Source organism: Pieris brassicae, chromosome 1 (assembly GCF_905147105.1).
Source record: "Pieris brassicae chromosome 1, ilPieBrab1.1, whole genome shotgun sequence".
Lineage (NCBI taxonomy): Eukaryota > Metazoa > Arthropoda > Insecta > Lepidoptera > Pieridae > Pieris > Pieris brassicae.
In genome coordinates this window covers 17,638,460-17,665,306 of record NC_059665.1, presented here as the reverse complement: position 1 = coordinate 17,665,306, position 26,847 = coordinate 17,638,460, and the positions used below count along the sequence as shown (strand labels likewise).

The window sequence follows — 26,847 nt, the reverse complement described above, 5'->3', positions numbered from 1 at the left end:
CCGTCGCGATCACACGTTATTACGGCTGCTCCACGTCGGCCACACGCGCGTATTTTGAACGTAGTGCACGATACACCGTGACCGGTTGTACTGTGGATGAGCGCGACCAGTGACACCTTTAGTGCTGTGTGACTTAGTGAAACTCAGTGCAGACATGTGCCAGTAATGGATTACTCTGCCGTCGTTTACTGACGGGCTCAGGATCCCGTATATGCCCAGGCGCCGGTAGAGGACGCGCCAATATGCGCGCCCCCACGGTGCTCCTAGCCCTGCTAGGGTTTCTGCCCCAGGTATTGGACATTGATATCGCAAACCGCGAAATCCCCGTTTGTTTACAATTCGCGTAATCGAGACTAGTGCGAAGCGAATGTAGATTCTAGGCTGTTTGGTAGGAATTAGAAGTGGAGGCCGCGCGACACTCACTTTCCCACGATTGTAGCGTCCGAGGCACCTAGATCGTCCTGGATAGAGGGTGTAGGTTAGCTGAGTCGTGACCGGGCCTAAGCAAGTCCGGACGAAGTGGTTGTGTGTGTTCAATACGTTTACCGAGCAAACATGGGTGCATAGTTAAGAAAGTTCAGGTTTTAATACGGCCAGCGCGGGGTCACGAGCTTCTTCGTTTAAAATTAGATGCATACCAAGACTTATGTCTTGAAAAAGGACTAATCGTTCGACGCGAATAACTCGCTATCGAACTTCGAGTAGGTACATAACGTGTATTTTAGGGTTAGTAGGTATCTAGAGGTTAATGTTTATTAAGTGTTATACGATTATAGCCGTCCTCGAAAAAACTTCTTGTAATTTCGATAGAAACTAGGTTAACTGAAAAAAATAGGTGAGAGAATTATTCAGTGTATTTTGTTTTGAGGTCATTGTCCTAAAACGGTCAAGGTTGGCACAGAGGGATGTTCTCAGCTGAAAATATTTTCACATTTTATAATAATCAGCCATTTCTAATACTAATTCGAATAACACGTTTATATTCATAAGCGCATAGCGTTTCGTTAGCTAATCGTCCAATTAAAATTATATTATGAAATTATTAACGTTAGTAATAAAGAATACATATATGCTTCTTTGGTTAATAAAACTTAAGTTGAAATAGATAGACCTAATTGACAGAGTGTTTATTTGTCTAACGTAAGCAACTCAAGTTAAACTTTGAAAAACGTCGACATAAACATTACCCAATTATTTTAACGTACTAAATGCCAGCGACAAAAAAATCGATAAACTCCCCTATTTTATACTCGTTTATAATAATGGCCTAGCTGGTAACAACCCCTACTTGCGTCTGCGCATAAGTTGACTATTAATCGTAAAATGCGAATTTTTACCGTTATAACTAACACAAGCATATTTTAATCACAATGTGTGTATCTCCAGTCATTTCAGTTTTTTTAAAGTTACATTAATGTTAGTAATAATTTAATGCTGAATACGTTTAGAGGCATTTAACGTGTCCAAATTTTAAAATTATGATTATATATATATATATAAGAAATAGTAATTAAAGAAACTGTGTCAATATCTAGCGTATTACTTTAGCTGAAATTTTTACTAAGTTAATATATTTATATATACAATAACGTGCCTATATATATATGTAATAAAAGTATACAAGACAACACTACAGCGTTAAAATTATGAATGAAATATGGAGTTGGAATAAAAACGGTGTTTGCAACTGGTTTCTTTACTGGCTCTGCGGATGTCACAATAATTGTTGAAACCCGATCGGGATGCTCGCGGGCACCGATTATAATAAAATCGATTCTTTTGAATCGTGCAATAATCGCGTGATCGATATAATCGGAAGCCGCATCGGAAACGTCTGCCCAAAACCGCAACCGAATAGCAATTTCCATTTTATAATATTCACCTCGGGTCAAATAAAAAAAGCCGTAATTGCCAGCTCTAAATATGTTTAGTATTTATGGGTTTGCAACATTACTGTATTAATCTATATCTAGGACATACTTGTCGTGAACGAGTGATATAATCGATTTATTTTGATACTTGTTTGTACCACATTGCAGGCAGGTGCAGTGGCTACTCTGCTACTCTTAAGACCATCTGCTTTTTTTATACGACGAATTCAAATTACGATCCGGTCGATTAAAGTTCATTTTGGGGGTCTTAATCGTTAAGTTAATTGGCACCTTCATATAATTATAATATACCTATAATATCCAAAACTTAAAATGTCACGCCTTCAGAATCAATACAAGACAGGAACTTGAGCTGTCAATTACTCTGAATAATTTTTGTGTCTAATAAAAAAGTCACTACAACTCGGAACTCCATAGAAAATTTTCCTTTTTTTTCCTACTTATGCATGAATTGCGACCACTTATTTTATGAATAGCTCGTTCACATGTTTTGCCAAATCAAACTGTCCAATTTGAGTTTCGAAATTTCCCTAAATTTTTTCACAAGCGGACAATAACAATTAATCATATATGTCATGTAAGCAATAAGCATTTAAGTATGTGAATCGTAACCCTGTTATAATTTGGCCTATTGTCCATAGCTTTTTGTTCTATGAGAACCGACTCAATTACAATACGAAATACGTATAATCGTCGGTTTTTAACGTCTTAACTATGTGAAAGTTGTATTTCGTCTCATTGTCCGATGAGCACGTAATACACTCATTAAAATTTAAGTTAAACGCTTATCAGGATTTACGAAAAATTAAGTACTTTATGGACGCAATCGCAATTAAAAACTATCTATTTAATAAGATCTGGATTTTTCAGAACATTTCATAACTACTAAACAAACAGCTTAGTTAATTTATCAGCTTGTGTTGGTATGGTTAGGTAGCTTAAAAGCTTGTTATAAATGACTTGCTTTCAAGCAAATGTCAAATTAAATTGAACCATATTCTATCACTGTTCTTTGACAATTACTGACAAATGACACAAGTCACGCTCTATTATAAGCTTTCTTTCATCTTTAAATAATTTAATTCAGTTTTTTGTACCTCTGGACGTATAATTGATTCCGACGTGTAAAAAACTAAGATGGCTGCCAGGAATCAGGACCATTGATCAGATTACATGTCGCAAAACTGGATGGTATTATGTATTATTTATAAAGAAACATAGCTGAGACTACTGCGAAACGGGGATTGAAGTAATTAGCTAATGAGGTTATCTGCGCAATTTGACATTATGGTTGCTAAAACATGAAAGGATTGTTATGAAATTTTTGTTTATACATAATTAAATTATGTACAATAATTATTGGTTATTAAATTACGCTCAAGGTCTCATTGTTTAGAACTGCGTGAATTATTTAAACCCAAAATGGGTAAATGTGTCAAATGGCAACACATTACGCAACGCTTCAGGCAGTGTACAGATGAGTTTGTGTGGGTTGCAAGTTGAGGTCGAAATATGCCAACTATCACTTAAGTGACAATACTTGTTACTTCATTACTAAGTACACTAGTATGCTTGACACTATTTAAAGCGCTAATTAATATGGCTTTGTTTGTTTAACGTGTTTCATTGAAAAACCTACACGCAGATGCACAATAGTCTGAAATGTCGTGTCGTAAAATGCAAGCAATTTTCAGTCTAATTGGCATTGCCATAGCGACCTCAATATAGCGATATATCCTAACACTTTTAAAACACATTATAAAGCAATTTTAATAGTATTCTCACACCATTTCAATAATCAGTACCGCACTTAGAACACCAACGCACTAGAATTGCTTGTGCAACTTAACCGCAAAATACCTTATGCTTTCCATATACGAGCAATCTGGAAGTCTATTACGCTCATTTCTCCGTTAATTTCCAATGTTAGATTGTAATTTTCTACACTCTGCAGCTGCCAAGACGAACAAAGAAATGACTTTTGTCGTATGTCGATTTTAAGAACGTTTTGTTAAAATTGTCCCTTTGTGCAATCATTGTTATGGGTGAAACTTTTGTTAGGGTTTACTCAAAGACGTTAAGAATTATTGCATAGAATATTGCGGTAAACTAACAACTAAAGGTATCTATTTTGAATAACGAACAGCTGGTTTTAATAATATTGTCAGGCATAAAATACCATACCGAATACAACATTCAGGATGATCTATACATAGAGTTTTATTTTTAATTCTATATTCAAATTGCTACCGCCTTTTTTAGTCAAAGACAAAATCAGCCAGACAAATGCATAATTTGCATTGGCCACAACGTTGCGCTAATAAAAGACTTTTGGTGTTTATTTTAACACATTTCGCGTAACGACTGAGATGAAAAACATTCCCCTGTGTTTCATTATTTGAGTTATTTTTAGACTTCAACCTGCCGAGTGGTGTTTACACTGTACTTATTCGAGTTATTACGAACATACGTTTTATTAACACAAATAATCTTAATGTAATAAAGTTATTATAATATTGTTTTATTAAAGTTTTGTTGTTTATTATAAATATTACTGAATAAATCTAATGAAGTTAGTACTACACCCTTTGATTATTTTAATACATATCCTGGTGAAGGAATATAAATGTAGAAGCAAATAAATTTGTTTTTATAACAAAAACAATAAATAATTTTGACACGTAATTTTGTGTGAAATATTTACTTAATTAAAACAATTTAAATTAATGTAAAGTGTTTTATCAAAGGTTCTATTACCCAAATCAATTTGTGTTGATGGCCTGCGCCGGCGCAATTAATGTTACGTGTCCAAAAAAAACAATATTGATCACGACTTACATGCATTAACTTAAAATTTATTCAAGGCAATGATACAATCGTAGGAATTTTTGTAAATAGGTTTTAACCTATGAACTTAGATTAATGCGGGTCTTAAATATGGTAATATCATTTGATAATATGTAAACTAATCCTGTTAATAGCTAGTAGAATTTGAACTTTATTACAAAGACTAACGCTAAACAGCTCTGATCCGTAAACATCGTTTATTTATTTGAATTAAGACTTATTAGTAACAAGGGTGTTTACAAACAAAAAATGTGGATTAGTCCTGACTAATTCTACATTAAACAAAAACGTTTTCTCTTTTTAATATTAGAGAAGATTTACTAAATACACGTTAGAACACATCAATCAAAGGTTCATCGCGTTAAATTGCTTGGGGATATGAAATAAAGCTTATTCGGTAGTAAGTAGTTTTTAATTGTCAATTTGTGGTACGCCGCGGGCACACGCCTGCGCATACTTTTAAATAATATTTAAGTTTTTACATTTATGCTACAAAAACCGTAAATTGAAGTTTCAAACCAATTACTTAAAATCGGTAGACCACAGCTACTATCTAATAAACAAGTTAAAGAATGGGATGTTTAGAGTAGCAGTTTTTATGTAATTTTTTTTCTGCTCCTACCTGGCGTTTACCACGTGGATGTGAAAGTTTCTCTCCTCTACCTTATCTATATGAATGAGAGAGACGGAACGTTAACAAACCCCTATGGCAGGATGTTGAAGAATCTGGTGTATTTTTTCACCCTTTGTTTAATCTGTATTTCTTTCATAGATAAGGTTCAGTGAATGGAGCATAGTATACAACATATCACAAACAAGACCTAGAGAATCGTATCAAAATTTATGAGCTCAATTCAGTAATTAAGTTTTCATATCGTGGGAGAGTCGATTGTTTTCTTTAGTAGCTTATAATCATTAAATTTTAACTGTTCCATAATTAAAATTGTATAAAATCTTTATTTATGCTTTGATTGTCGTCATAAACTATAGAACGAAAGTACAGGAAGCTTTTTTTACAAGGGACTTCCCCTGTAATGATTCGCAAAGACAGCCGTAATACTGGCCACTTCCTTCCGATGCCTTATAATTACCGGGATTTATATTACCTTAAACGTCTATATTTTCTTCAATATTTCCAAAATACAATATGATGTGTTAAATTTATATATAAATATATATATATATATATATATATATATATATAGCAAAACATTCTATATTTAAATGTTTTCTGTACTTAATTCTTAATGAAATACAAAAAACACTAGATAAGTTACTGTGCGAATGCAAGGTGGTGATGTTATTCCCTATTCGTAATATGTTGCTCATACTAGTTAATCCCACATGCATAGACAACTGCGCATTCTTTAAAAGGGGTTGCTACCCTTGGCCAGTGCTATTATTATAACACAAAAAACTATCTGTCGTCAATCGATTATACACAAAAAATCTCGCTTAAAACTACGCTGGAGGTACTTGTATCGTCTATCATCGAAGTTAATTATAATAAACTAGCGATGGGTCGCACGCCTATAACTCAAAAAATATGAAACTTTTCGATTCACATCACAATTATGATAGAAACGTGTAACATCAAAATTGTTGACAATTTAGTTGATTAAAATAAAAACAAATTTTATCTGTAGGTAATTTAGTTTCTGTTATTGTCTTTGGTACAGAATGTTTTCGAAATTTGAATCATGTTAGGGTTGTTGCACCCCTGGCATTAGGCTCTCGACCCCAGTTAGTCCAGTAAAACCGTTAATGTCTCAACGGGATCGATCATATGGACAGTTGTGCAAATAATTTGTTTTTAGAATTTAACTTTGACGTTGACAGATCTATGTTTGCCATTTGTGTTGTCTATGAAATACAACAAAAGTAAACTTATAATTTTACTAGTCAAACATTTATTCTTCGCTTTTAGCCTCCCAACAGTTTTAACTAAGTATAACGAAAAGATTGTGTCCCTACTAACGTGTTATTTTTTTCATTTCAGGTGCTGTCATCTGGTTCTTTCGAGCTTAGGATAAAAAGTTTCACGAACTCTTTGGGTAGATTAAGTAGTGGCCAGTGCTGTGATGGTTCCTCAAATAGTGATGCGCCTTGTTTGGCGCCGTGCAGGACTAAATTTCGTGTGTGCCTCAAGATATATCAAGCTAATATCGATACAACATCACCGTGTACTTTCGGAGACATCACTACACCTGTTTTGGGTGGTAACTCCTTGGATGTTCCCAACCTCAACGTGCAAGGGTTCAGCAATCCCATCGTGTTCCCTTTTGACTTCACGTGGCCGGTAAGGTTTTATTATATTAATAGCTTATAGAACACTCATACATTATGAATACAGAGTAAACATGTAAATCTGGGTTAAAGCTTTACCACACCAAATATCATGGCCGTATTGTAAAATCAATACATCATTAGAGAAGCATTAAGTAGCTTTGTATTCATAAATCAAATCTGTTCGATGTTCAAATTCCAATTCTGTAATTCTAGTAACATGACTAAAATTAAAAAGAAATTCCGTATTCAAATTTGACAGATGCAATGATAAGAATAATATTCTATGGTTTATCGGGTGTCCGTGTGGGCATAGTAAATTAATCGTATCGGAGATGTATGTTATTAAGTATTATTTAACCTTCACTGCATGTTCTCATCGATTAAGGCTTCAATCGTGATTCAATATTGTAATTACCTGTTCCGAGATCACGCTTAAATTCAAGGATTAATTGTATTACAGTTATTTCAAATTGTCTATACTTAACATGGTCGTGTCACTTCGTGTGTTGTTTGCTTTTTATTTAGCGGCTTCAAATGTTCCGTCTCGTAATGTTTAAGCAAATACCAAGCTCTGACCATCTGGAGAACGTGACATTTGGTCAGGTAAAGACTAAAGCTATAAGTTTGGGATGCCATAGAGTAGGATCATTTTTTTGGCGGTAGAGCGTCCGGTATCCATATGAATTGGCGCTAAATTGAAACTTCCTCTTTAATTTCACATTCTATTGTTGACATGCGATCAATTGAGCGAAAGCGACGCAGAGTAATCCCTGTCTATCGAATTTCGGTGACAGGTTAAGCTGAAACCCAAAGACCCATGCGGTATTTGATAGGAATATGAAATTTAAACATCCCATATGTTATCACATATGCGAGTATCAGAATTTGACGTCGACAATGGCATCTGTCAGTCTAGCGTTATCCCTAGATTAAACAGCCGAAACATCTATAACTTTGTAAAATCCACCGTTATTTTTAATAAAAATATTTTATTTAAAATTAGAATCAAATTCAATTATCGTTGATGAAAGCTTCATTAATGACTTTTAAATTTTGAATTATCGGGAGGCGTGTCATGGCCGGCCAGACATCACAATATTTTGAAACACGATGCCATGACGTCGTCATGGTAACGGTGCCGCTCAGGTTACCCGGGAAGAAGTTAGCCACCGTTAGCGTTTATATCTCCGTAACTACCTTACAAAGATTTGACCCTACAGATAATAGGTCAAATTATTAATTTTACTGACAGTAGGATTATGAGAAGGAATAATGACTATTCATCATGTATTTAGGCCCACTCATTTGTATGCAGCATCGTTAGGCGGGGTTCTTTAAAAAGTTCGTTTTACACGACTTTATATTGTTTAACCGGCCCGTTAGCTCCGGATATGACGAGACCGGATTATGTCGCACTTACACGTTAAACATGTTTGAAATTTGAAATTATTTACGTATGAGATAAAATTGTTAATTATCTACTGAGAAAAACGTATATTTTATATATGTTCTATTTTTAAGTTTAATAATTATATTAAAAACACTACACATTTCATGTAATGGTTGCATATGAATCCATTCATATGCGGGGACCGTTACATTTACTGCGAAAAAAATGTTCAATTGCATGCATATTTTTATGGCAACACCTGCGTACGTGCTATGTGCGAAAGCGATAGATATATCGCGAAAATGTCAGAGTTTACTTCCGCGCATGCGCGTATAAGAGGTTCATTTACACAAACCTACCTGACCGTGAACTATACTTTTTATGAAAGATCCGTATTGCGTTAGATCACAGTCTTATCTTTATAAATTGTCTAAATCATTCAACACAAAAACTAGAAACCCTTACTTTTTTTTAAATATAGAACTAAGGAATTACTTTTTTCAATAGAGTAGCTAAACAAAACATTATTATAACTGTATCTGGGAGTATTTTGGCGAGTCACTTTCCCACAAAGCTAAAGTTCGACCCACATTGCCTACAATAACATTACCATGTATTTAATTTTTCCGTTCACTCATTCTGTATTTAAAACACAGCCTTTCGCTCGTCTTGGTTATATTTTTGATTTATTGTTAACTGCTTTACCGATTTCTAGAGAAAAAGTAAATCAGCATTGTTTTCCTCAATTTAATGTCTAATTATTCACTGGCAACATTATCACCGGAAGAAACGGTGACAACATGGCGGTTTTATCAGTTTAAAGCGTGAGACATTTTCTTAATTAAGGTTAATTATATCATAGAAGTGAGCTTTTTATTCGTTTGTATATTTATTACTGAAATTTAAATAATTTTATTACGAAATTGTATGCTTGTCTTATTCCCTGTGTAAACTAAAGTAATGTTATCTAAAATTTAAGAAAAATAACACTTTCAATTGAATTGTGAACAAACCAGCCATTTTGAAATAACTGATATAAAATTTCGTTTAGTTATTTTATAATCTATGTATTATTTTACAGTGAAACATGTTACAATTAACAAATAAAAAATGTGACCTTTATGGTTACATTACCATATATACATTATCATAGATAGATAAGTATGAAGCTTATGTATGAAGAAACACGTTTAATGCATATAGACTAAGCAACAGCGTAACTAATTCTAGAGATTGTTAGTTATTTTGCATGTTTCGTCAATAGTTTCACGCTCTGAATGTTTGAAAAAATTTCAATGAAAGTGTGGTGTGGTGTCTCGGGTTTGATATGTCGACAGTCATTTCTTAATTTATCATGCAAATTATTTTTATCTGAACAATATGGGCTAAACTGTCTTAGGTGTATTAGACAAACACATTTCCCTTAATCTTAAACCGTTTTAAAACTTAATTTAAAGTTTAGTTCAAACGACACAGCGAGTTTCAAACAAATTAACGTTTCATGACGTCAGATAACGCTTAAAACAATACCTAGAAATAACATAATCTGTGACAATACGGTACAATGACGTTTAACCATTGTGATGCGTGTGAGTGCAACATTTCTATCCTAGCGGCATTTCTATTGGAAAGCAATTAACACTTCATGCTTAATCTGTACATACAAGGATGCTATTATCGATTTTCATACTTTACATACTAGCAACGCGCCTCCGTACCTAGTAAAAATACATACTAGTACTTCATACACAATATACGCAATGCATTTGTATTAGGTTCACAGTAACGCGATACGGTACGAGGTATAGCCGGTGTAACTTCCGTCTATGAAGTTTTTATCCCAAGAGCTCTTAATAATTTCCTTTATCTCAATCCGCTCGCGTCGCTCTCTTAAAATACTTACCCCTACATCCGCTTCTTTTAATAATCTTCCGAAGCTATGGAATGTGATCGCTCCCTCTTCGACGTCTTTTATCTCTTTCCAGCGAAGCAATTAAACTCGGACAAAAAGATTGCGAAATTCCACATAAGAGTAGCCCAAGCACAGTCGCAACTCAATTTCATAAGTAACAAATTTAATTAATCGGAGCATGTATAATTGCTCGTTGCATTGTTCGAAGCCGAACAGGTTTCCGACCCATCAATTAGCGAATTTGACGTATGCCTAAATAAACTTGCGAACAAAAGCGGTCCATTCGAGGTGTCTGCTAAAATAACAAATCTCGCAGATTAGGACACATAAATAATGATTAATCATCGAAGCTAAAGAAAACCTCATCAAGACAGTGAATAGACAAAAAGTTTTACCGGTCTTGTTATTACGCGGCGTCTGACGTTAAAAGACTCCTTTTTCAAATGAACGCTCGTTTACTGCCACTTTCTGACATTAACTACGTCTCTAACATTTATGGCTGCCAATAAAATTGTTCAAAACGCCCGATTTATAATCTTACCTAGACTAGACACTTTTTATAGAAACACGGTGATGAAACGTAATAAACAAAACTCTGGTTGGATTTGCTACAAGTGACCTGATTTGTAAGAATGATACTTGGAGTCGTATAGCGTTATTGATTAACAGTGTTCCAAATTTAAAATAGTTTTTCTTGTCTACATTCCGATTTTATTGGTTTCGAGCGGGCGTCTGGATGCTTTCTCACGTACTATAAGGGCGCGGATAGCCCTCAAATCTGCAATGATAGAATTCCGTACGTTCCAGTCTTTATTCATCACACGCGCGCAGTTTCTAGGAATTCTGTGTAGCAATGTGAGTGGCTCACATGCCCAGCGTATCCGCGACCGCGCAAAGTGTAGCCATTATTTAGTATGGGAGGTGGTGTGGCACTTTACGTCATACTGTTCACGGATTTATGGTCGTGTCAAAGGCCATTTGGAATGATCATCACAAATTAATCTTTTGATATACTTTTATAACATCGTTAAACATCCTTTAAACTCATTCTGAGAAAACGTAAACACGTCTGCGGTAAATTAACTCCATTCAAACAATCGGTTTATTTATCTTGTCTATGAATAAATATTCTAGTTCCATTTACAAATTGGCTTAGTTACTCATCGGATTTATTTAAATGGCAGTGGATTGCAAAATGTCTTAGAAAAAATTAAGATACGAATCAAAAGAATCATGTCCAAACTTGTATTGAACGTCATTGAAATCCGGCTGAAGATGAGGTTCGGTTTCAACACAACCTGTCTTATCTTTACATCAGGCTGACATCTCCCGAAATTTGTTAACTATGCTTTGTTTTATTCTTTTTAATTCAAATCACTTCGTTGTTTATGGCCAACATTTTCATTTTTCGAATTCCTTTAGTTACCGTCCGTCTGCGAAATGCCGCTGAGGCCATGTGAAAATAAATTTATTTCTTTTTCAATTTGCCCCTAAAGCTCCAAATTCCTTGGGTTTCGTCTTTTTCGTGATAATTGTAATTGAGGACGATATATTGTCATACCGGTACTGTTGGGGCCGTTTGTGTTTATATTATGTATTTAATGCCTAGTCACAAAATTGTCCCATATTTTGTTTGAATTACGGCCAGCTTTCGAAGTTTTTAATGTTTCACATTATAGTGTGGTGAGGTAATTAATCCTTTCGTAATGAGCCGTTTAATATTTCTTTTTGGTTATTATAATGTTTACTTTGTCGTTTGTGGTTGTGAGCTTTATAGCTGCGATAATGGTTGTTTCGTTATTGGCGTGTGAAATTTTGAACGGGCTAATTTAATTACAGAGTTCTATTCTAAGTTTAATGCACTTTAGCGCAACAATAACGTTCCTCTTATTATTTTATCAGGCGACATGAAACGTGATTCTCCAATTTGGCTAATTGATTCTATATTAATATAGCAATTTTCCATTAGGATATCTCAAATTTATTCACGTAAAAATAAAAGATATGGAACGCTTGAAAACTTTATTTAAAATAAATCATTAAGTACCAAATACCGAAGCTTGCAGAGCGGCTTATCATCGGTTGCTTTAAATATTTCTTTTTAAAATTTACGATTCCATTAGTCAATTCCATTTTCGTACCGATGGACAAAGAGGATTTTATGCTAACGATTTGAATTTAGAACAGCAACGGCTTATCTCACGGCAAGACCTCATTGAAAACACTCTTTTGTCTATACCTATATAGCTATACAAGTATAATCCGACCATTTTAATCTCATTGGATCTAAAGAGCGGTGCTCTATGTGAGAGGTGTTTTCAAATGATTCGTGTACACGTATATGAAATAGACTCGGTTGACGGTACTGCGGCGCATTACCACGAAACTGCTTAGCATTCCAACAGAATGTACGGTCGCCAATAAAATGCCGACCTGGTTTTTATATGATAATAATTATACATTAAATCTCACGTTCACACGGTACATTAACTATATATAATACAAATTATGCCCAATGTTTAAGGATCTAATAAGATTAAGCTATGAATCACCGGGTCAATGAACTATACAATCGTTGATGCCAAAATAGAATGAGATAAACTTAATTAAAGGCATTAATAATATGGATTATACGCTTTAATACTTCACGCTACGTTCTGTGGTAGACATTGAGATTTGCATATCTTTTAATTTGACGTATTCGAAAACACTCGGCCACATATCAACCAAGCGAAACGAGCTATAAACTAGTTTCGTTGCATAATCGCCTTTATTCCTGTCCACAAAGCGTTCAATCCGTGATGCGTGTCAGGATGGAGCTAAGTAAAAAAACCTGTCTCGAACAAGACGATGTTACCACACTAGTGAAGTGTGAAATATGAAATCACGACTCCACTTGGCTGGTTGTTTGTTCCAAATAACTATATTCTCGTGTTGAAACTAGAAAACGAATGCCCTTTATATTCAACATTCGCACCATAGATACTAAACACTTATCGTAAAACTTTATGGAACAATTAGTTAAATACGAAACATCTGTGGCAATTTCTAATTTTACAAACAATACTTCTAACAATGGTTCGGACACGTGCACCAAAGATGTGCCCGAACGCCAGATCCTCACCTGATTATCTTTTGTAATTGAAAGACAACTGACAATTTGTTAGGATAATAACGATGCCCGTTCCCCGTTCCCACGTAACCTTCATTTCTTTAATTACAAAAAGCCGTAATGGGAGCACCCTCATAAAACGATTATCAAATAATACAACCGCCTTCAGTTATCATCTAGTAATATAATTTAACGCGAAGGGATAGTAACAACGTCGTTACGGTACGATCTCACGATATTTTGTTCTGCCTTTTCTTTTGAAATGTTTAATTAGGAACACGGAGAATGAGCATAGAAAGGTCTATGATAATCTGTGAAAGTTTGTGTTTATAGTTCATAGTCCAAGTGTTCGAATTTCAAATCAGTAATTTATAAATCGTCCTAGCAATGCAATGCTACCTGGTAAAAGGTACACTCGTTGACTTTTTATGACTAGCGTCGAGTCACCGCGTCGTGGGAACTCGCCCGCGACCACAGCTGACCGAAATGCCTCCTTATTCGATTAACAAATCGATACATACCATATTCGACACAAACAAATATTCGCGCACTGTTTCGCAACGTGAGAAGGGAAGCAACAAAATTCGTGAGACCATTAGTATTCAGCCGCATCATAACACGTCCGTTCGTATTAAACAGCTCTTAATATTCGTCAAACCCCGATCGAAAGCTTTAATTGCGCGAATAAAAAGCACATCGTCGATCTTGCGATGTTGGGAAAATGATTTCTACTATTGATCTTCATCTGACAATGCGTTCACAAGACATATACGTATCAGCTCCTATGCAAATGGCTCATTGTTAGCTCTTAATGCAAATTATGTTTTCATTCATCAAGCTAATTGACAACGGGGGACATCTGTCACATCTGAATCACTCCTTAAGTTCGTGTGGTGATCTTATAAAACGGTGACCCTGTACATCCGTGGCAGCTGCAAGACTCATGACGTGTGTATGGCATCTAATTGCATTCTGGTCCGCTGTCCATCTCGGCTCCATCTTTGTTAGGGCCGTTGATACGATGGCTGATTACATTATTGATACGACCCGTTTCCAATTTTGAATATTTACTTTGCCATTATCGATGTGTAAGTTGAACTCCTTTATAGTCTTAAGAATGTAGCGCGCGCCTGCGAGCAATTATACATTCCAAGGCTAAAGATGGATAGATTACAAATATATTTCATGCTGATGTAATTTAAAAATAATACTTAGCAAAAAGTATCGCACCGATACCGAGGGGTGACTATCAATTAAGTGTATAAAGAACTGTTAAAGGTCAAACGTTGTATCGGCACGATGCGATGTTTTTGGTAAAGAACCGGTTTTTATGAAACGTCTTAAGCCATAGCTGAGAGACATTTTCGCATAAAACAACTCAAACTGTAAGCCATAAAGAGACGATAAGGTCCAGGCGCCTACGAGCTGTTGACTCCTGTTATCAGTGATAATCGTTTTTGGACTGCCGTTTCGCCTCCTTGTGTAAACATCGACAAATGTCAATAGCAGACTATCAGATACGCACCCGTTTTTTAACATCGCACGGAAATATTACCCGATTCCATATTGGGTTCTTTAAGTAGCAGCAGTCGTATTACGCGTCGTGTATTTTTAGCTCGAATAAAACAATTCAGCCATCTGCTCTGGCTTCACCTGTCTATCGTGATGTTAATTTACACTCATCCACCATGCAGCGCGACATAGCGTCGTCATAAAGTAGAAGAAATATTTGAAATGTTCAAGCGGCGCGCCCGTTTTTAAAGGTCTTCGGGATATCTGTGCATCTCGGTTTAGGCGACGCTTCAAACATCGAAATAGCATAACGTTAGCCCGCATTGCTTCTTTGTTTTTAGTTTTATCTATAAGTGTATTTATTGCGATGTTGTAACCGTCTTTTGTTTCAGGGCACCTTCTCGCTCATAGTCGAAGCGTGGCACGACACAAACGAGACTTCAAGATCTGATGGTGAGTTGCATTATTTTATACGAATGCAGTTATGAGTAATGATTTTTTTTTGGTAAAATTCAAAACACGTCCGTCACGACTCGCTCACATTCTGGTTTCACTGTAATTCTGGGTGTTTATCGTGCGTTTAACGGACAGTATGTATATTTGAATGCTTATATTATCATATCGTGGAAGACAAAAATTTTCCCATGGCATGGACGATTGGTGTTCTGAGCACGCGGCGCTGCGCGTGAGTCGCTTCGCAATGCACGCCGTATTCTAATAAACTCAGCCTTCTGTAGGACGAAAATTTAGTAGAAATGTTCTAATATATTCTGATGGCCATTGACCGATAGACGAAAATACTAACGTATCATTCTCATCAACTTATGCACGAACCTGACATAATAATGAATTTCAAATTTTACGATTATCGTAAACTGGAGGATAACATACAACATATGCGCGCATACAATACGACAACAATCATTTAGAGCAACCGAATAGATATAATCGATATTAAAGTTTGATGTTTCGTTTCACGATATCGCGCGCGGTATAATCGGCCAATATAGAAGCGACAGGTTCACCGCGTACATGCGACATGGCGTGACCGAAAAACGGATCTCAATCGTGACCGCACTCCTTACAGTAAATACATCATCACAATAATTCGTTGCACGTATATCAAACATCAACGCAAATAAATAATAACCCATCAAAAAACGAACGTTCGCTTTCAAGCAATTCGATTTTCGAAAACAAAACCGGTGCACGTCTGGCCCTCCCCTTCCTTAATTAGATTTTCATCCTGTTGCACTCTGACCGAGATAATTACTACTCCTGACCGACTAACAAAAACAGTGATTTACTTAAAACAGATTTAGAGATATGGGAAGGTGTGTTCTATAGCCGGTTTACCGAAAATCATTAGCGTCCAATGCTTAAGAGGACGGGTATTTTTAATACGGCGCGGCAGCGATGGGCGGCGTCCACGCACTACCGAGAAATGTTACCAACAAAAATCTAATCAACCATAATAACAGGTTACGTAGACGCCGTTTGTGTTCGGTTAATGCTTAATTAAATCATAATCATTTTTTGTCTAGCAAACAACTGCATTCCGAGTACCTTCGCATTAATCGTTAGTCGATTACGATTTACTGCATTATCTCATTCGGGTCGCAGGGTGTCTATAACAACGCATAAAGTATGCAATATATCATAGATAAACACGTATTGAAATCTGCGCAGAGTATAAAGAGAATTCTTGTTCTGTACAAACAGTACGCGACAATGGGTGAGCTTGCAATTATTGCTCGTTCCTTCACCGAAATCTTTTGTTGCCCGCGGCTGCACCTGGACGCCAAGCCCCACATATTGTTTACCCAACACTAAAAAACTTAGCTCCGAGGAAGTGAATTTTAGTTTACACTTCATCTTTCGTCGTATGAAAAAATTACGGAAGGCACACTGGCTCAATTTATGATAACAGGCGTTTTAAGGAAGTTAGGTGTCGACAGACACAGAGCATGTGGTATAGGTGAGGTACAACCGCTTTGTTTTAGTCTGCTTATTGCACTGTCTCGATTTACACCTCCATATATGTGATACAAGAATGGGACCGTGTGAAAGACACCACTGATAACAGATAGGCAATTACCTTGCACCGGGCAGAGGCGCCGCAGGGCAGCTACCGTTTGTATTATGGATTCAGACATCACAACCACTTTGCAGTCGGGACAGATCGTAATAACAGTTCGTTTGGGATTATATTTATTAATTGCTAGTTTATGTTCGCAACTTCCACGACTCGGTATTGGGATAAATAAACGACTACTTGTGAACAAGTCTATCATTTATTTTGTACATATTAAATGGTTGCATAAATAAAATAGGCTTTTTATAACACTTAAATCTCCGCCCGGAACATTTTCTTTGAAAACAATAGCAAATTAAAATAGTTGTTGGCGAACTCCTTAACACGAACAACGTCAAGAGCCGAGTGCCTGTTGTTTATCGAGTCCAAGACGTGGCACTCAAATTGAAATACACGTTAGAAGTGGACAGTTTTATAAACAAAAGGAGTGCATCGTGTGTGCTCAGTCCATTCATGAGATGTTTCCCACAGCGCTCGAGGCCGGGCCGGTTAGGCGAGTGACCAAAGCGAGAAATCGAGACATCGACTACATATTACATCGAACGGTCCACGATTTCATTTTCATTTGTTCGCGATTAATTATCTCCGCGACGATTATAATGATCGAGAGCGCATCCGGTCGCCATTCGATCATCGCCGGAAGCTCGCGTGTTCCCTGCTTCCCCTAAAAATCGTATTCAATATTAAAATTCGAATCCGCTTTGATCCGCTCAAATTATGAGTTGTTTCGCTTTCTTATATCTCGTTTTATTTGAATGACCTCTGGGTCCGTAATTATGCGCTATTGGAGGTGCGCTGCACGTAGCCGGCTCCTTTTTTGAATGCCTTATTTATTTGTAAATTGGAACTACATTAATAGGCGATAGGGTAGACCTTCATTTAATATTGTTACGGGTGTGATTTAAAATGATGAGTGTAATTTGTGGCAGGTTTCTTTAGGGTTTCGTCTGTACAGAAATAGTCATCTACAAATTGTTCACCGACTTGAATTTATTATAAGGTAGTCACAAAATAAAAAAATCAGACATTTGCCACAAATCGCTTCAACGATGATAAAGTCCTCATTCTTCTTGCTTATAAGCGAAGCGAGCTAAAAAGCTTGGCAATGTAGGGCTATAAAATCTCATATATCACGGAAAACACAGCCCTAGTAGAGGCGAGCCGGCAAGTGCACGGTTGCTATAATTCCTTGCACAGTCGAGCTAAATTGCTCGCGCTCCGTTCCCACACATCATTTTTCTAATTCTCTCAACCCTAAATTTTGTAGTTTCTGGGAAGTATCATATCTTATAATTTATATTATACAAGAATTAAATTTAGCTTCGCGAGTGCATCTTCGAACAGGCTAAAACTGACTTAAAACAAGATTAACGCTGTCTATTGGAATCGATTGCATTGGAATTTATTGATATTTATTGTATTTTCGCTTGCGCGAGTGGTAGGTTCGTTTTATCTTACAGATTTATTGCTGAGATAGCATCGGTGTAAGCTTGAATTGTGCGCTATGCGGAATCCCGAACTGCAATCGAGTTCTTCTAGAACATACATTGCGTAAGAAATATACGTATTCCACTGAAACCATATTGTGTAGGATCAATTCCGAACGCACGAATACAATAGGTACTTTGACCGGTTATAATTTCGATTATATGTCAACAAAAGAATCCGATGGAAGATAACCCTCATCTCATTATGGTTCCCTTATCGCTGACACCTATAATACCAAAGAACAATCCCACCGAATGCCATACGCCACAAAATTAGACCAGATCGATCGTTTTATATACCTTTTAATTTTGTTTCGCGTCTGGTTTAATTTTATCTTCTGACGGGATTACCAGCTTAGGAATGTCGAGGCAAAAAGAATGAAAGAAATAAATAAGGCAGGAACTGGCCTGCGCTGAGATTTCCCATCGCACTTGATGAATGGTTAGTGGCGCTTTTTAAATCAGAACACGCTTTTTCTCGTTTCTCATTACGTTGCAATGGCGTCTAGTATGTAGTAACTAGTGTTATATAGCTAATACTCTAAATCAATCGTATCGCTAACAAACCAAAACAGTGAATCACGCTTGGGAACAATGAAATCTCACGTTCAAATGCGGGCGTCAAACAGCCCACGTTAACAGGTCAATTTGCTACCACAACCCATTCCCACGGTGATAATTTTTTTCCTTATCAAAGAGATTGCTCACGAATTATCCTTAAGCGCTGTTATAAGAAAATTCTTGATTGTTTTCAGATACGCTTATCGCGCGGATGACGAAACAGAGTATAGCTGATGTCGGTGGTCCCTGGAACGAGGAAGAACAAAGGTGGGGTGCTGCTGGGGGCGCTCATTTAAGGCTATCTTACCGGGTGACCTGTGCCGCTCATTACTACGGGCCTGGCTGTGAAGTTCTTTGTCGGCCGAGAGATGATGGCTTCGGGCATTACACCTGCTCACCAACTGGAGAGATCGTTTGCAGGCCAGGATGGACTGGGGACTATTGCTCGAAACGTAAGTACAAGTAGTTTAATGACTCATGAAGAGCCGAGAAGAAAAACGAAGACGCCACACGTGTCCTTTATACATGCCTCACTTGCGTGGGTGATTTGTAAACAAACTCGCGATTCTCAAAGCTATTTTTTGTGTTGATTTATTATTCTGATAAAATTCAAAAGGAATGACTTCATTACCATACAAACCTTGTAAACTTGACTGACTTAATATGTTAGTTAATAGTTACGCGTACGCGACCCAATTTACAAAAATTTCGTCTTCCTCATTAAAACGGGTTGTGTGACAAATATTTGAGGAACATCCTTTAATAAACTCAATTGGAGAGGCGACCTTTTGGATGCCAGCTTTCTAGACCGCGCCCATAGAGCATAGACTATAGAATGACTCATCCAGGTCAAGGGAGGTTCATTACCTCCCGTTAATACTAGGAGTAATATAAAGCTTGGGACATTGACTAGAATATCTAAATATTCACATTTCTTAGTGCGACGCATAACGGTATTACCTGCGTCAATTAATTCTAAAAATCTAATAATTTTTATTACTTGAGAGGTCATGAAACTCTTAATTAAATAAAAAACTTTTTATTTCCTGCTTGGCGACTCTAATTTTATTACTAATTGTTTCATATTTTCACATGGAATAAAACGGTTATTAAATTTGATAACAGTTGACTCACATCTCCTCAAACTAGATTTTAACCATTAACTTTTATTGCATTATGTAAACGACCGAAAAAGTTGTAAATTTTTGGGCACAGCAGACTTTAAATCAAAAATTACTATTTTTTTCATAATTGTTATTCATAAAATGTTATTGTTTACAATACAATCGGTATGCAGTCAGGTATTGTCACATAGTTTACGTGCGTGTGAACAGCGGTGTGGTCTGTTTACTTTTGAACGCCGGATTTGTAAACAAAAGCGAGAACTAAACCTTGCATTAGCGACATTTATCAGCCCCTTTTTATTAACACATCCACTCCGATAGCTTTGTTCACAAATTATCGAGATGTATGTTAATTAGATTTTTACCGGTCCGTCGCAATTCCATTGAATCGAAGGTTTGTAATGCAAAAAGTCTAAACGTTTCAAACGTCATTACAGTGTTCTGACGTACATGTTAAACACATCGCGTCTTGTATTGTAAAACAAAGCGGTGCGTCTCAAGATGCATTGTGGCGGGCGGATGTCGCGTCGCAATCTCGGCAGCCCCACCTGCCGCCGCGTTCCCACACTCCGGCGCCGCAAAAAAACACGCCAGAGCGAGAGGAAACACTAGGCCGAGTGTAGCGCGTCCTCTCGCTCTCACGCCCGCCCTCCATACAGCCTCCACGCGACGTGATAACCGCGAAATCACAATTTTCTGGTAAAAGTAAATAGTTGAGGTCAAGAAATGTCGACTATTTCTCATTAGACTGCCTCTCATAAAATTCCAGAACAAAAAAGCGTAGACCGCCCTCAACGCTAAGTAAAAGGCCGGAGCGTATATTATAAAATAGCTCTATACGCACGCACACAACTGCCAACCGGGTCAAAACACCTTTAAACGAGAGCTGGTCGAAATAAACTCTGTACTTGACCGTGTCATGATATTGCTTCACATCTGCCGAACGGTATCTCGCCTTCTGGGAAAGCTTAACAATCCCGAAAACTGATTTGCATGTCTCGACAACATTATCTTGAGTCGATACTCCGGCCTAATGATAGGGTAAACATCGCGAGAGAAACCCTTAGGGGCGCTTAATTTCGCCTAATTGTTAGCGAGAGTGCAGTTCTCACGAATATTACCTTCTGTGCAGTCGCGAATCACACGCGCACCTAATTTCCGTTTCGAATAGAAACAGATGTCTGTACAGTTAAATATTTGCTCGATCCCAAACACGTGCAGGCACCATCCTCGGGGAAGGTCGCTTTTTGTCTTAGGGATCGCATTTCCGAAAACTTTCTTTCTCAAAGCGGGCTATGTTAACATCCGTTTGCACTAGAAATCGATATGAATCCATTGATGTATAATTAATAGCCCGAGCGAAGGACGCATAACCCTCCCCTATTTGTAATCATTCATAGAATTGATAGTATTTTTACGACTCCCGTTTTACCAAGCACTAAGATAACACAAGTGGGGAGGTACATGAAGTGGATAGTGCAATGAGCAATGAGCACTTGAGTCTTTGATCCGTGTTGCGCCGACGCATGGCGCCTACCTTTAATGTATCCTATTAACTCTACTTTAATAGCCTTAATAGCCACTCAAAATTCAGAAGCAATTGTTCCAGACATCATCGTTTCCAGTGAAAGTACAAATAATGTGAAAGCGATAATATTATATTCCAATCACCGTATCACAGCCGTACTAAATGAATTCAAACTTTGCCAATTTGGCGAGCGAACTGTAAGCGGATTTGTGAGTTTTAGGGGCTTTACTAGCTCCGAGTTTAAACCTACATTACAGTCTGGGGAGCGCAGACTAATCTCTTATAATGCTCGCTACTGAAATCCTCTTGCTTCCTCGTTTAAATTGGAACTCGGATTACAGCTTTATATTTATTCAAATTGCAAACGTCTTATTTTTCTAGTTAGGGGACTAGTAACGGTCGGATGACGGTTAGCTCCCCGCACTATCTGCCCCCTTTGTATTCGCTCCGATAAGTTGCCCATGCGCACCCGACCGATACGACGCCGCACTTCTATTACAAAATATTGTAATGCGTACATTAACTCGCAACCTATTGTAATATATGTATTCTTTGAACTGATGCCGCAATGGATTCGCAAGCTCACAGAAATCCATAATGCGGTTGAGCAAAGTGGAAAGGCTCGCGTCTTGAACGTAAATCACACGGTTAACGATGTGCACATATTACGTTTGCAATGAATCATGTTAAAAAATATTTTCTTCTTATTTATACGATTACGATAATACCAATACAAAATAATATTTTTAAGTTATCGGCAATTAAGAATGTAATATTCGCAAACCACTTTCAAAGTTCTTGCATTAACCAATCGCTGTTAAGAGGAATTTCATATTGTTTGCGTGAGATAAATGATCACCGCACTTAGCCTTTTGTGACCTCTCGAAGTTTTGTCTTTCGCGCTTCTTTAATAATGCCATTATACTCCTTTCATTCTATGATCTTTTATTATGCATACAAATATAATTTAACATCTACCAAGCCTAAGTTAAACATTGAATTGTAAATGCTTTGTCTACATGAAGCGCTAACGAACTTGTTCCTTTTGTTACAGCGAGATGCTTGCCCGGCTGCGACGCGGAGCATGGCCACTGCCTCAAGCCTGACGAATGCATGTGAGTATCCACTTTACACCTTTGTGCTAAACGCTTAAACCATCCCTTCGACTCTTAAATCATTCATCCCACTCATTGTTCCGTGCGACACATGCTTCGCTCACTCGTTATCACATCGTATACTTTACTGACTAGTGATTGTTTTATTTCAGTTGTCATTCTGGCTGGGTGGGCGAATTCTGTGATCAGTGCGAGCGACATCCCGGCTGCGTGCACGGCACCTGCTCCAAGCCCTGGGACTGCATCTGTGAGGAGGGTTGGGGCGGGCTCTTCTGCAATCAAGACCTCAACTATTGTACGAATCACCGGCCCTGCAGAAATGGAGGAACATGCCACAACACAGGACAAGGCAGCTACACCTGTGTTTGTCCACCTGAATATACAGGATCTGATTGCGAGAAGTCTTTACATTCTTGTGCTGTGAGATCCTGCCTCAACGGAGGGGCATGTGTACCCGATGAGGGAGGAGAACTATCTTGCGCTTGCCCGTCTGGTTACGAAGGAGCGCGCTGTGAAACGAGAAGACTGACCTGTGCCGACCAACCTTGCCGAAACGGTGGAACCTGTGAGCTGCGGCCTTCTGGGTACGTTTGTCAATGTCCATCTGGATACACGGGCCTCGATTGTGGGGTAGAAGCTGATCCATGTGCCGCCAACCCCTGTCGAAACGGTGCGACCTGTAATCGAGCTGGAGATGGGTTCCGGTGCTCTTGTAAAACCGGATTCAGAGGAAACAGATGCGAAATAGATATAGATGACTGTACCGGAATCATCTGCGAACACGGCGGCACTTGTGTGGATTTAGTCAACGGGCAAAGATGTCAGTGTGCACCAGGCTTCTTAGGACCTAGATGTGAGACGCGGGTGGACTTTTGCCTTGCTAAACCCTGCGCCAACGGTGGCGAATGTCACGTGCTCGATAACGATTATGAATGCCGATGTCGTCCCGGCTTTGCCGGAAAAGACTGTAGCATAGACATAGATGAGTGCGCTTCTTCCCCATGCAGAAATGGTGGTACCTGTCGCGACAGAGTAGATGGCTACCACTGCAACTGCCCGCCTGGATGGGGCGGAAAATCTTGCACCGTGTCACTAGCGGACTTTGCTGCCAAACCGGCCGGGGGTCACTTAAGGAGAGTGGGTGACGACACTTTAGAGGAAGAAACTCTGTCTGGGAGTCACGTGGCGCTAATAGCGGCGCTGTCAGCAGCAGTGCCGGCAGCGGCTTTAGCCGCCGCTATCGCAGTAGCGTGTATCAGGAGGCGGAGAAAACGAGCTCAAAACGCGGCCGACGCTGAGGCGCGAGCCCAAAACACGGCGAACGCTGGCAACGGCGGTCGCGTTATTAGAAATACATGGGGGAAATGTGAGGGGCCAGTACCTGAGTGCCAGAATGCGCACAACGCTGCGGCGGAGGAGTGCAAGAGGAAGACACTCAACACAGAAAGCGCAGCGCGGCTCTTGGCCGCACTTGACCCGCGACTCTCGCGGCTCTCCGCCGACTCGGCGTATTGCGCCAATAGGTCAGTATCTTTATATTTTATTTGTCTTAAAAGTGTAGCATTCTTATTCGCATTAACATTCTTTTTAGCAAAAATTAATTGAAAATAAATTTCTGAATTCAAAATATTAGATATACAAAATAGTTTGTAATTCGACCTCATTTCCCAAACTGACCTACCCTATGTTGTTACAGCGATACGTCTCTGGTGAAGCGCGCGCTGGAAGGCGGGGGGGTGTACGTCCTGGACGAGCATTGTCTGCCGCCGACGTTCGCGACGCAAGTGTAGTGCTAACTAATGTGGACATTAACTTATTTATTGAAATCGGACGCTCGTGCGATCAAGGCTGTGCGCCGCGTGTACATATAGCGTTAAATGTAAAGTGACCCCTGTATAAACGGCTAGTTAAGTTCGGATGTATTTATTTTACGATCCTACGCCCTGTAAATAGTAATGGCGGAACGGATTGTTGCCCGTTAGCGGCGAGCGGCGCTGAGGCGCGGGACCGCGCGCGCCGCGGGCTGGTGGCAGCGACCACTGTTTGCGATCTCTGTAGGTAACGTGAACGCCGGCGGTTGGTCCGCCGCAAGGCGCCGCGTATGCACTGCACTCGCTACCCTTACCGGTGTCTGTCGATATATCTGCGATATATTCTTTTTTACTCTTCTCTATTCTCTCGCTTCATCCCTGCCACCCCTCTCGGTGATAGGGACGAGACGACCTTTCGTGTTTTACGTCCGGTAAGTTTTAAGAGTAATGAGTGCAATACGTACGATATTCACACTCCGCTGTCCCTTCTCTAGACTCGCACCAGTATAGAAACCAAACCGTGCGTTATTTTAGACAATTTTATGTGAACGCGAAACACGCGCCCTTTTTACATTGATTATGTGATTTTGACTAATTGTTGTCATTGTTCCTATGATTATGATATGTTTTAAAAATCTTGTTCAGGTTTTATTGAAAATCGACACAGATTTTTCTCACTTCAGTTATTACCTTATTCTTGTTCTTTTCGGAATATAGGTTGAAACGTTCCTTTTATTCGAGCGCTATTTTCGCGCTCTCCAAGTAAATTTTTGACACTTAGAGGGCGCGATAGTCGCGTTCGAACCTCACAACAGCGCACGTATTTAGTCTATAGGTTTAAAATAATTTGAGTACTTATAAGAATGTCGAAACCTAAGTCATTGTGTATAAAAAAGTTATTAAGTTGTAGCTATTAAGTATATCTCCATTTTGTAAGAATACTGTGACAATATAATGATGTAATTAGGCAACATACGACCCAATATTGAAAGTTGTTAACTTATTTATTTAAATAGGTATGGTACATCGCATGCGAGCCGAATCGATTATGTATCGTGTGAAGCTTTTCATTTGCTTATAGAAAGTGCGTTCAGTAGTGCACAGTCGATGCGGCTTCATGGGATAGTCTCGACTATAACAGACCGTTGCTGTTGTTTTTTACTGATTCTACACTTACATCCCATATTCCATTAGAATGTGCGATGGCCGTCACAGAATCGGTTAAATGTGAAAATAATTTATGTTAAATCACCATTTTATAAAACTTTCTTGTAGATATTGTTTTGTACGATAGTTGTTACCTCTTATGTTGCCTTTTGTACTCGAGTGTAGATTTAATCAAGGTTAGAATCGACAAAATTGTAAAATTTATATCAAACTATGATAGACTGATGATCAATAATAATGTTCTTGTATTTAATTTTGTAAGGTGACAAAATGTAATGATAAATTATGAGAAAATAAGCGCTGCTATATAATATACCTAGTGTACTTAAACATTGATTACAGTGAAAGACTTTCATTTTTCTTTTTTAACATTTTGTGTTCTATAATTTTTTGTGTTAATTGATGAAATGACAGTATTTTAATTTATTTATTGGAACGATTAACGATTGTATTGATTTTTTTAATTCATATCCAAATATTTTTTGATTATTTACGATTGACTGACAGAAATGTCTTGTTGATTTTGGACCATATTTACTGAATCATGAATGCATTTAAAATGTGAGTATACTGAAAGAATTTGAAAACTAATATCATTCCATTTCTCATTAGGGACTTCTAAATATATATCTTTGTAATATTTTTTTATAATTGTCTGTATTTTTCTATGATTATTTTGCATGCAAATCTCGTGATCGCGTTTTCACGATTATTGTAATCCTTTATTTTTCTAAGTTTAGGTGAAGTACAATAAATTATTCTATTTTCTTCAACTTTAGTATATTCACATGTATGTTGTTTTCGAAAGAAAAATGAAAGCATGTAGAAGATGAGAAGTAACAAATAATTCCATAAATAGATCCTATCACAATAAAGTCATATTATTGTAATGCTAATTACGGTGATATTTTTTGCCAGCGAGTGTAAGTGACGAATGTGTATAATTATGTGCAGTGATGAAACGAGAAATAAAATGTTAATAAACAATTGTTTACAAAAGAGTAA

At 37.8% G+C, this 26,847-nt stretch overlaps 1 protein-coding gene across 1 annotated transcript; it reads left to right on the top strand.

Annotated features, from left to right (window-relative positions):
• On the top strand, positions 1-26,847 carry LOC123712570 (neurogenic locus protein delta). Its single transcript, XM_045665739.1, has 7 exons — positions 1-290; positions 6,739-7,038; positions 15,347-15,407; positions 19,292-19,549; positions 22,804-22,864; positions 23,017-24,387; positions 24,561-26,847. The coding sequence occupies exons 1-7, from the start codon at positions 243-245 to the stop codon at positions 24,652-24,654; spliced, it is 2,193 nt and encodes a 730-aa protein (XP_045521695.1). The 5' UTR covers positions 1-242; the 3' UTR covers positions 24,655-26,847.